Below are 12,361 nucleotides of genomic sequence, written 5' to 3'. Positions count from 1 at the left end.
AGACCCCTCTGCAAGGGGATCTCCAGTGGCCTACTAATGGGCTTTGGATCTCCACTCCGCACTGCCCCCATCATTCATTAAGTACATTTTTAACCTAACATTTTAATCTAGTCTTAATGACAATTTTATGGGTCAAATCATTCTCATCGTTCGTTATTTTTATGCCGGTCTTAATTAAATTAAACTACCTAATATGCAATGAGTTACTATATACTATGCGCCTCTGATCTCTGGCCTTACAGAGACTGACTATACACAAAATATTGGTGATGGTGGGGAATGTTTGAGCCATAATCTTGTTATAAAGACACAGAACCCAACAATCACCGGGAGCAACCACAACTCTTGTACATTGTTGATACAATGTACAAGCATTGATACAACTGCTACAACCACTTTGAAAAACAGCTTGGCAGTTTTTTGAAACATCAGACATACGGCTACCAGATGGTTCAATCATTCTATGCTTAAGTATCTATCAAAGGAAAATGAAAGCGTATGTCCGTCCATATTATTGAATAAATGTTTATAGCAGCCTTGTTTATAAATACTGTAGCCCCAAACTGGAAGCAACCCAAATACCTATCAACAAGTGAAAGGACACACAGTATTTTATGCTCCTACAATGAAAAAATATTCTGCAATGAAAAAGGAATCAACAGTTGGTACATGCAACAACATGGATGAATCGCCAAGAGTACATACCCTATATGATTTCATTGACAAATCATTTTAGAAAATGCCAAGTTTACCTATAGTGATAGAAAGTAAACTCATGGTTGCCTATGCACAGGGGCTGAGAGGCAGAGAAATAGCAAAGTGACGCAAGGAAATTCTTGAGGTTAATTGGTAATGTTTTGAATTATATCCCCAAAATATGTATTACAGTACAGCGCCCTATAATATGATCCTGTTTAGTTTTACCATGTTAATTATGTCCTATCTGGGGGGTGGGGGGCTTCCACTTCTGCATTATAAAAAGAACGAGAGGCACAGAGACACATACAGGTAAAAGACATCATATGAAGACAGATACACAGAGAGATGCATTTACAAGCCCAGAAATTCCAAGGACTGCTAGCAGCCACTAAAAATTGAAACAGACAAAGGAACTCCCTCCAAGGCCAAGTCCCTGTTTCTGGAATTCTGGTCTCATGAATTGTGAGAACATCAATTTTTGTTCTTAAAAGCCACCCACTGGAGGTGTTTCTGTTATGACAACACCTGGTAACTAAGACAGAGATATTAATAATCTTGATAGTTGTGAAAGGTAGGTTTTTTTGTGTCAACATGGCACCTGTAAGAAGATATGGGAGGAGTTCAGCCTGTCAATCAGGTCACAGCTTGATGACCTCTTGTGGAGGCATGATCCACATAAATGGCTCTTTGGAGGCCAGCCCCTCTCTCTCCCTCTCTCTGTTTTTGCCTTCATGCTGGTGAGCCACTCTGAGAGTTGACAGAGCCCTGGAGATATGCCCACTGCCATTGGATCCACAAGACTTTGCACCCACTGGCTGGTGATCTTCCTGCATTTGGCATCATTGCTTGTGGCAGTTATGGACTTGTATTGGACTTCAGACTTGAGTTGGACTGGGCTGGGACATTTTTGCAGTATATAATTACTTCTTGATATACTTTGCGGCTACCCCCCAAAAAAACCAATGCTCACTTGGTTTTTTGATGTAAGGGGGATAGTGCATTTGAAGTTTGTTCCACCAGGTCAGACTGTTAACCACGCTTTCTATTTAGAGGTTCTGAAAAGATTGTCTAACAGTGTGTGGCATAAAAGGCCTGATTAGTGGCACACAGGGGACTGGTTTTGCCACCACAACAATGTACATGATCACTCAGCCATCTCAGTGTGCCAGTTTTTTGAGCAAAAAACAGCATGCCTCTCCTACCCCACTCACCTTACTCACTTGACCTCGCTTTGTGCAATTTCTTTTTATTTCAGTAAATTCAGAGGGACGTGAAAGGATAGCTATTTGAAGACATAGAAGAGGTGAAGAAAAAAACCAAGGGAGGTGCTGTCAGTTGTCCAAACAGATGAGTTTGAAAAAGGTTTCCAAGTATGGAATCACTTAGTTGACAAATGTATTACATATAATGGAGAGTACTTTGAAGGTGATAAGGTTGTTTTGTAAAAACAAACAAATAGATAAATAAATGCATAGCTTTGAAAAAACATTCATTTTGGGGAGAGTAGCCCCTCATAAACCTATTTCTTACACATATACGAGGAGTGTCACTGGACTTGTTTCTCTGTCAACCCGGCCTTACAGTGGTGGTGACCGCATCACAGTTATAGAGAAATGCTAAAACTTATCACAGTATACACTTTATGCAGTTTATTATAAGTCAATTATGCCTCAATAAAGCTGTTTAGAAAAAGGGGACAGTGGTGTGTGTGTTTGGGGGGGTGGGGGTGGTCCTGTGTTACAGGGAGCTCTCATTTGTTACAGGGAATCAGAGTCAAAGTTTACTCGAATGCCTCTGGCAACAACATATTATTCTAGAATAAAACAAAACATGCAGTAAAAAACCAACTCTTTTTACCTATGGAGAGGAAAATTTTCAGAAAGAAAGAAAAGATATGCACAGCCAGAGAGCCAAATGGCTTCAACTAAACACATGAGAATAACATTCATCAGTTTAGTGTGCACCTCGAGCCCAATCCCTGCCAGATCCGCTATGTCACCATCAATTTTCTCAGGTCCAGCTGCACATTTACTTGGTCTCTATCTGCCTTTTCTGGAACCCAATAGTAAGTGACTGAGAGGGTCAAACTCACTGTTGTTTCCTCTTATCCTTCAGCCCTGTTCTGTCCTTTGTCTGGGATGCTACAACTACAGGAAAACAAGTTATAGAAAAGGGGCAGTTATTTTTTTAAAGCCAACAACAAAAATCTTTGGGATGACTGTATATGAGGAGGCAGGTATTTACAACTGCCATTAAAGTACAGTGATTATGAAATCTGAATCTGTTTTTGCTAATAGATAGCATATATAAATCCAATTTTTTATCCTACACAGAACTGAGGGCTAGTAAAAAATAATGGACTGATAATAACCTCTGATGCAGAATTAATGACAAATGACTCAGGTACTAATAAGGAAACTTAGTAACTCCAGTGAAACAAGTCTTCAAGCGTATTTCTAATGGTGAGATGGTTCCTCTCCCAAATTCCTGGTGTTTGTATAATTAATACAATACTAGAAAATTGAGGAATTCTAGAAAATGCTAGGAATCAAACATTTAAAACTGTAACTTGAGAGATCCTTGATTGTTGTGTACTATACGCAGTAATCATACCAAATACCAGTCTTGATTTTAGTATTTTAAAATAAATTCTAATTTTGCTAAAAATAAATTTTAAATACTTGTTTAAAACTATATTGTAAAAAAGGAAACATGTTAAGCTTAAGTTAGAATGTATTAGCTTGCTTTAAAGTTAATTAGATTTAGACTTCCACAAACATGTATTCACTCATATACATCAAAAAAACTTAACAAAAAACATGCAAATGGAACTTTAACAAAAAAATGCAAATGGCACACTTTATATTAAGACCTTTGCTCATTGCCTTCACAAAAACCCTATATATAGACACCATTAAAAGAGAATGAAAACTGAGGTTGGGAGAAATTAACATATTTGTTTGAAGCTATACTACTTACTGATAAGTTCTCCAGTTAGGGTTGGAATCCCAGTTAAGACGACAGGGCTTCCAGGGTTCACAAAGTTGGGAGAGCAGGAAAAAAGAGGAGCTGATACCAGGGGCTCAAATAGGAAGTAAATGTTTGGGAAAGTAATGATGGCAACATATGTACAAATGTGCTTGATACAATTGATGTGTGGGTTTTTATAAGAGCTGTAAGAGCCAATAAAATGATCTATTAAAATTTGAGGGGGGAAAAAGACTACAGGGCCTACGCACTTTACCACCAAAGTATTTTCTACTCCGAGTAGCTGTGTACTTTCTACCTGGGACTCTAAGAGGTAGTGAGAGAGAAGGACAAGCCACAAGATTTAACAAACAACAAACTTGGTTTTCTGTAGTAGTTAATTTTTCAGAAGTGCTCCATGTCTTCCTTTTTTCTAATCTGCCTTAGTTTGAAAGTGCCACTGAAAAATCCCCCATGGGTGACCCTGCTGGCATTGAAAATAGTTGCCACAGCTCCCAGCATCACGGCAACACGCAAGCTACCCCAGCTTAACAGACAGACGAGTGGTGGTCGGCGAAAGAGAAGACTCAATGAGACAGACCGGCACAATGGCTGCAACAGTGGACTCAGGCCTGGCAAAGAGCATGAGGATGGCACAGCACCAGCCAGGTTTTTGTTCTGTTGTACGCAGGATGGTGAGGAGTCAGAACTCACTCTTTGGCACCTAACGACAATGAAATGTAGAGACCTAAATGCAGGATGCTTTGTAAAACTTCTCATTGATAATACTTTTAGCTCTAGACCTCTATGAGGTATTTTAGGAAGATATCTGTCAATCTGATTATTAGTAAGGGATGGATAAGAAAGCTGTGAAGATCAAAGATCACTGTTAATTCAAGTCTGTGTAACTTGAAGAATGACCATGAATATAATGCATGTTAGTAAGAACTTATTCAAGGAGAAAAATGAATTCTGTTTCATACAGGATGAACTGAGGTGAGAAGAATAAAGAAATGCATACTTATTGAGTACTTGTTAATGTGTGAAGAGCTATGCTGAGCACTTCACATATGCAGTTTTTCAATTCACACACACGTTAAGTTCTATACATATATCTTTAAATCTATGTGACAAAGAGGATACCGAGGGTCTAAGCTGTTAAAGAACTTGTTGAAGGTCAGATTACTAACAAGTGGCACAAACAGAAGGTAGATCAAGATCTGAATCCAAAATGTGTTCATTGATCTTTCTATAATAATATCAGCAAAGGTTGGAGATTTAAATAGAGAAATCTAAAAGGCAGGTATCAATTCATAAAACAAAACCAACCAATAAAAAATTCACTGCCATCAAGTCGATTCCAACACATAATGACCATATAAGAAGGGGCAGAACTGGAACTGCCCCTTTGGGTTTCTGAGGCTACAAAACCTTACAGGAGCACAAGGCTTTCTCCTCTGGAGCAGCTGGTGGTTTCAAACTGCTGACCTCTCCATTAACAGCCCAGATAGTAACCCATTCCACCACTAGGTCTCCTTATAACTATTTAAATATTTTTAAATGGCTACGCTAGACTTTTTCCAATCATTCATGGGCATATTTAACAATTAGCTAATTTTAACACTTTAACAGTGAAGCAGAAAAAATGTTTCCAGAGTCATTACCTGGCCAAAGTTGGAGAAGGTAATGGAGAACTTCAATATGTTTCTTAAACTCCAAAGCACTCGCAAGTTCTTCTGAGTCAGTGAACACTCTGTTGTTATGGGTGAAAGTCTCTTGCCTCTGACTTAATAAGACTGGTCCAAAGCACACAGCCAAATTCTGGCAGGTCATCTTATTTACTTCATGATAAGAAGCCACCAATTTCAAATGATCCAACAACATCTTTAGGGTTGCCTAAATTAAATTAAGTTTCATTTAATATAGTCATGCATGGGCAAAATCAAGGAAACAACACACAGCAAAATATATAAGTAGATGCCACTTTTAAACAGGGTTGCTGTGAAAATGTATTTGTAAACTGATGGTTTGAACTTGTAATGTATCTTCTTATAAAAATATTAGGGCCCATAACATAAATTAATTCACTACCTGGTTATAATATACACTACAAAACACTCAGAAACGCATTAAAATTTCAGCGAGAGTCAAAGAAAATGCCTTATCAACTCCATTCTCTGAAATGACACAGCAAAGGTTGTGACTGAAAAGATTAGGATAAGAAGCACCGTCTGTAAGTACAGGTAAATCCTGTGGGCATAAGGAGGGGATAATCATCCTTAAGTCTAGGAACGAACCATTTCAGAGCACAGCCAGGTTTGCTCGTGGTCCAGATTGTGAAAGACATAAACGGTCAATGTGCTTCTTAACTAAAAACATTTTATGTAGATGAACTAACCTGAAGGGAAGAACAGTACAGTGAAAAATACAATGTTATTGAAAATAATTATCTATTTTTAAATGCTTGAAGGGAAGTTGGTCCAAGAAGTACAACAATCAATAGTATTTTATTTAGGTTAAATAATTATGGCATGAAGTACTATTTTTCAGGTTGAGTTTTATTTTTCTTGAGGTCGCTCCATATCATCTAATAATTTCATACCCTTTAAATCATGAGAGTATAATTTCTCCTTTATAGGGTGTGCTGAAAAAAGAAGTCAATAAAATCTGTAGGTTAAAAATCTTATAAAGAAGAAATCAAATGGCACTATTATTCTGGCACCAAAAGAGACAATTAGATTTGGTCATATGAAAGTTGTTAGGAACCCGGCAAGGGCAAGCTCAGAGAGATGAGGTAGGAAGCTAGACTGCAATAGTTGTAAGTATGAAGAAGAGATGACAACAAATATATAAACATTCTTTCAAAGGTGGCTGGGAAAGTAAGGTCTGAGCCTAAACAAGATAACTGGTATTGAAATTAAAACAAGTGAAATATGTAAATCGTTAAAGAATATAAATAATAAATATGTGCTCTAATCTTTTTCACTATACATTTCCTGCCGCAAGTATGACTCCACCCATTAAGACGATCCTAGCTGTGACGCAATCACATTCACACACACATACAATCACAAAAGTCTACAAGTGTTAAGTTCTATCTCAAAGGCAAACAAAGCAACCAAACTTAAAATAAGATGTCCATGTTTTGTTGGGTTTTTTTATTTGTTTTGTTTTGCTAAGTAAGACAAGCCAAAAACTGCTCACTGCTTTATCTCTTTTAAAGCATAATTTGAAAACATGCATTACAAGCATTTAAAACAGCAAGTCCACTTCTGAGGCTCTGTTCTGAATAAGTATTTTTAACTGAAAAGAAATACTGAAATACAAATATAAACAAAAGGCTCAAAACAAAAGTGATAAATCAGATCCACTCAAGGGAATATTATGCATACTTTTAGAAAGGGTGTTAACAATGTGGGTTTTTAAATCAGACCTAAATTTAGGCAGATTACAACACTCACAAGCTGTATAACCTTGGGCACAGGATTAGATTGCCTGACACTCATTCTCTGCATTGGTAAAGTGGCACTTACATTTTTACCTAGCATCAGAAAGGGAATCTTTCCACCGCTTCACTCCACCCTTCTGTTTCTACCCACTTCTTCGTAGCTGGTCCCTTCTCCCAACCTAAAGGAGTACTTGGACTGAGACCAGGACACTCGGGAAACATCTTCAACAAGTGGAGGAAGTTACCGAGCTTTTTAAAAGTTTCTACCCACTCCCTTTTTACTTTATGTCCCTATATGGTAAGCAAAGCCAAGCAGAGTAGACCTCATCTGAACAAGCCCTGTCAAGCCTCGTTTTGTTCTCAACAACAGTTAAAGGTAGGCTAATGCTTGTTCTATAGACCCATTCATTCTCCTACCCCTTTTGCAAGCATATCTGAAGATGTGCTAGTTCCCAGATCTAAATTGGGGGTGGGGGTGGGGGTGGGGGTGGGCAGTGGTGTGAGAAGAGATAAAGAAGGAGGAAATGGGACAACAGGAGGGCTGCTTAAATCGTGACCCTCAGCCAGGTACACTATCACAGCTTTATCAACTAAAAATATAGGTTATAATGCCAAGCTTTAAACACCAACCCTGCCAAAATGGTAAAGTAATACATAAAAAATGTTCAAAACAATATTTTCAATATATTAAGAGGAAACACACTAAAACATACATCATAGCTGCCGGTGGATACTGATCATGGTTCTTTTCCTAAGTCTTCCCAGTAGTCACATAAATATACTTTTTTTAAAAAGAAAAGGATAAAATAAGTGAATGGTAATAAATTTAAATTTTAAATAATAAAAATAATTAATAACCTCCCCCAAAATGTATACGGAGTTTTGCTGCCTAGGTTAAACCTCATACTTAAAAAAAAAATCATTCTTTCTAGAGTTCATCTGTTTAAGAAATAGTTTTTAGAAGTATTATTTAAAAAACACAAATGTCAAATACTTGAAAAATCATTTGTCATGTGGGACTGTGTATAATTTTTCAGCTGGCTTTCAGGAAAGAGACACCGGAGTCATGCTTACCTTCTCCACATCAGAGAGACAATCCAGAAGGCCAACAGTGTACTTGCAGTCACTTGGGTCATTATCACAGCCATTTAATGACATTTTCAAAGGATTTTTTGCTATTGCATCTAACACAGCCTCATAAAGCTGCTTTGTGATCAGAGGAGAGGGAAGTTCTCTTAAATAATCCTTAAGAACACCTTAAAACAAACAAACAAACAAATAAATAAACAAACTAGGAACAGGTGACTCATTTCAGAGTGAAATCAAGAACTATGGTGATTTTTTTAAGTGTATTACTCTGACCAACTGCTTTAATATTCTGAAAATGATAAAAGCAACACAATAAGGGGAAAGTATTAAAACACTAGAATTTTATATTCCTATAAATCGCCTCTTTGTTTTGAAATCATGCTAAACATGAATACACATAAATTTGAACTATCATACACATTGTGTTTGTTTCTCAGAGAGTAAGCTGTGCTGAATACAGAAAAACTGAAAACAAACAACAAAAAAATGCTCTCTCACTGCCACCACGTCAATTCCGACCCATGAAGGCGACGCAGCAGGGTGGAAGGGCCCCTGTGGGTTTCCGAGACTGTAACTCTGTGTAGCAGTAGAACGCCTCATCTTTCTCCTGAGGAGCAGCTGTGGTTTCATACTGCTGACATTGTGGTGAGCAGCCCAATGCACAGCCATTATGCCACCAGGGCTGCTATCTTGATACATATACATTACTAATCCCTCCTAAAAGAATAAGCTATGAATGAATATAAAGCAAAAATTAAGTACCCCCAGGTACCCTAACATTAATTGCAAATCACTCCAATAACAAAAGATTTTGAAAAAATAAAAGGAGTTTCAAGGCTTTAAGAGTGAAAGAATACCAATAGTCCAAAGTCTTTGCAAATAAATACGGTTAAATATTTCCTCTTTAATATAGGAGATGGGTTTTAAACATTTATACTTGTTAGTTGGATAATCTATAATCCTATACTATCCTATGAAAGAAAGAAAAAAAATTCTTTGCTGAACCCAAACAAACAAAACCAAAAGCCAAGAACAGAAACTATCAGACCCATCACTACAACAGGAGTAAGGGCAATCAATTGCAACCACCACATAAGTGCTTAAGATCGAAGGGGTAATACCTGCAGTGAAAGAAACAAGACCGAGTAATGGCTGTATCATGCACGCAAGACAGATGCGGTCACTAGCCAGAGGCAAGGATGCACCACAGGGGAAAGTTCCAATGTCAAACCTAAATGCATGCACTACTGACGAAGACGATGCTCTCAGCTTAGCTGTAGTTTCAACTGAAATGTGATCGTCTAGATAGCGTCCCTTCTGGTAAATTCTGAAATGTTTAATGGGTAGTGGCTTTGTCATGCTGTCAAATTGCTTTCAACTAACTGAGAGCAGCCCTAGAGAACAAAGCGGAATTGCCCTATAGGATTTCCTGGGCAGACGGCTACATCTTTCTCCCATGGAGTCACTAGTGAGCTTGAACCGCTGATCTTTTGGTTACAGGCGGGCACTAAAAGTCTTACTTTTGTTTCCTACCATCCAAAGATAAGGGTCTTATTTCACTATTTATCCTGTCAATGTTGGTACCACACTGCAATGTTGGTTTATATAAGTATAAATATGTTATTATTCATGCAGAAAAATATTTGATACTAGCTTTTTCATTTAACATCATAATACAGAAATCCTTTTATTTCAGCACATAGAAAGTGCCCTCTTTTTTTTACAATCACATCATATTCTACTGTATGGATATAATAATTTAGGGTTTTTAAATTCAATCCCCTACAGATAAACTTCTGGATTGTTTTTAACCTACTCTAAACAAAGCTACAATGAAAAAACTTGCACAAAAATCACCCCGCAGGTAATACAGATATGTCTCCATATTCCCAAAACAAGACTGTAAACACAAGAGAACATTTGGTACGAACTGACAGCGATTCTGTAGTGGAATCACTAATGGAAATGTAGAGGACCGAAAGTAGCTAAGAGGGCTTTGGAGGAAAATAAAAAGAGCAAAGTTGGAGACCTGGGTACTCGAGTTCAAAACTCATTGTAAAGCGATAGTGACAGGGAGGTTTTGGCATAAAATAGATAACCAAGGAAACAAAGCTGATTCCAAAAGTACATGCACATATATACGCTCAATTTGTTTTTTGACAAAAATGTCGATGGAACTTAGTAGAGTCTTTTCATCAAATGGAACATCTGAACAGCCATATGTAAAAAGAATAAAGATCGATTTATACTCTATACAAACATGTATACCATACACAAATATGAACTCAAATAGTATCAGAGACTTAAATGCAAAGTCTAAAACCAGCCGAAGTTTAAAACTTCTGGGAGAAAACATTTGTGACTGTAGGATAGGCAAAGATTCCACAGACGCAACACCAAAGCACCAACAAAAGAAAACCTGACAGAATTAACTTCTGTTCTCCAAAGGACTGAGTTTTAAAATGACAAGTTAGAGATGGGAAAAGGATTTGTAGCTCTAGTATATAATGAACTTTCAAACCTCAATAAGACAAACAAAACTCTGAGCAAAAAAACTGAATAGGCATTTCACAAGTAAAAATAAACCTGTGGTAAATAAGCACTGGAAAAGAGACTCTTTATTAATAGTTATTAGGTTATGCAAATTAAAATCACAATGAGGTATCATTGTGAAATTATCAGAATGGCTAAAACTAAGATGGGCCATACCAAGTACTGGTAAAAATGTGTAACAACTATACAATCGCTGAAGACAAATGGGTGCATAAACAAATGTGGGGAAGAAAGCTGATGGTGCCCAGCCATCGAAAGATGGGGTCTTAAAGGCTTGAAGGTAAACAAGCAGCCATCTAGCTCTGAAGCAACAAAGCCCACATGGAAGAAGCACATCCGTCTGTGTTATTACAAGGTGTCAAAGGAATGAGGAATCAGGCATCAAAGAACAAAAAATAATATCATTATGAATGAGGGGGAGTGCGGGTTGGGGACCCAAAGCCCATCTGTAGGCAACTGGACATCCCCTTATGGAAGGGTTGTGGGGAGGACACGAACCAGTCAGGGTGCAGAATAGCAATGATGAAACATACAACTTTCTTCTAGTTCCTAAACCCTTCCTCTCCCTACCACTATCATGATCCCAATACTACCTTACAAATCTGGCTAGACCAGAGGATGTACACTGGTACAGATAGGAACTCGAAACACAGGGATTCCAGGAAGGATGATCCCTTCAGGACTAGTGGTGTGAGTGGCGATACAGGGAGGGGGAAGTGAGGGTGGGTTGGAAAGGGGGGGACCGATTACAGGGATCTACATATAACCTCCTTCCTGGGGGATGGACAACAGAAAAGTAAGTAGAGATGTAGGTAGGACAGTGTAAGATATGACAAAATAATAATTTATAAATTATCAAGGGTTCATGAGGGAGTGGGGAGCGGGGAGGGAGGGGGAAAATGAGGAACAGATGCCAGGGGCTTAAGAAGAGAGCAAATGTTTTTGAGAATGATGAGGGTAACGAATGTACAAATGTGCTTTACACAATTGGTGTATATATGGATTGTGATGAGTTGTATGAGCCCCCAATAAAATGATGTTTTAAAAATGTGTAACAACTGTTATTCTTGCATATTTCTGGTAGAAATGTAAAAATTGGAAAAGTTTGTCAGTTTCTTAAACAGTTATGCACATGCCTACCATGTGTATGAGTCAGCCATTCCATTCTTGGGTATTTACCCAAGAATAAAAATACCGTATATACTCGTGTATAAGGAGAGGTTTTCAGCACATTCTTTATGCAGTTTTTGTGGTAAAATTAGGTGCCTTGGCTGATATTCAGGTTGGCTTATACTCGAGTATATATGGTACATGCTCACACACTGACCTATATATGTATGTCCATAGCAGCCTTTATTTGTGATAGTGCAAACGTAGGACAATGCACATATCTAGCAACCGATTAATAGATAAACCAGGGGCCATGATCCATACAGTAGAATACTAACAATAAAAAGGGATGTACCACTGCTACAGATAAAGAGCTCGCAACACAGGGAATCCAAAACAGATAAACCCCTCAGGACCAATAATGAAATAGAGATATCAGGAGGGTAAGGGGAAGGTGGGGGGAGAAAGGGGGAACCGATCACAATGATCTACATA

General features: G+C 37.9%; 1 protein-coding gene across 1 annotated transcript in view; it reads right to left on the bottom strand.

Annotated features, from left to right (window-relative positions):
* Window positions 1-12,361, bottom strand: part of SYDE2 (synapse defective Rho GTPase homolog 2) — a gene marked incomplete at its 5' end in the record, with an annotated part of 48,538 nt that overhangs the window by 7,179 nt on the left and 28,998 nt on the right. Inside the window, 2 exons of the mRNA XM_004699595.3 lie at window positions 5,331-5,562; window positions 8,189-8,370. Of these exons, the coding sequence (XP_004699652.2) occupies window positions 5,331-5,562; window positions 8,189-8,370 (414 nt within the window). The remainder of the gene's footprint in view (window positions 1-5,330; window positions 5,563-8,188; window positions 8,371-12,361) is intronic.

This window comes from Echinops telfairi, unplaced genomic scaffold (assembly GCF_000313985.2).
Source record: "Echinops telfairi isolate 266 unplaced genomic scaffold, ASM31398v2 ScPeMD7_443;HRSCAF=831, whole genome shotgun sequence".
Taxonomy (NCBI): domain Eukaryota; kingdom Metazoa; phylum Chordata; class Mammalia; order Afrosoricida; family Tenrecidae; genus Echinops; species Echinops telfairi.
This window is presented reverse-complemented; position numbering and strand designations above follow the sequence as displayed.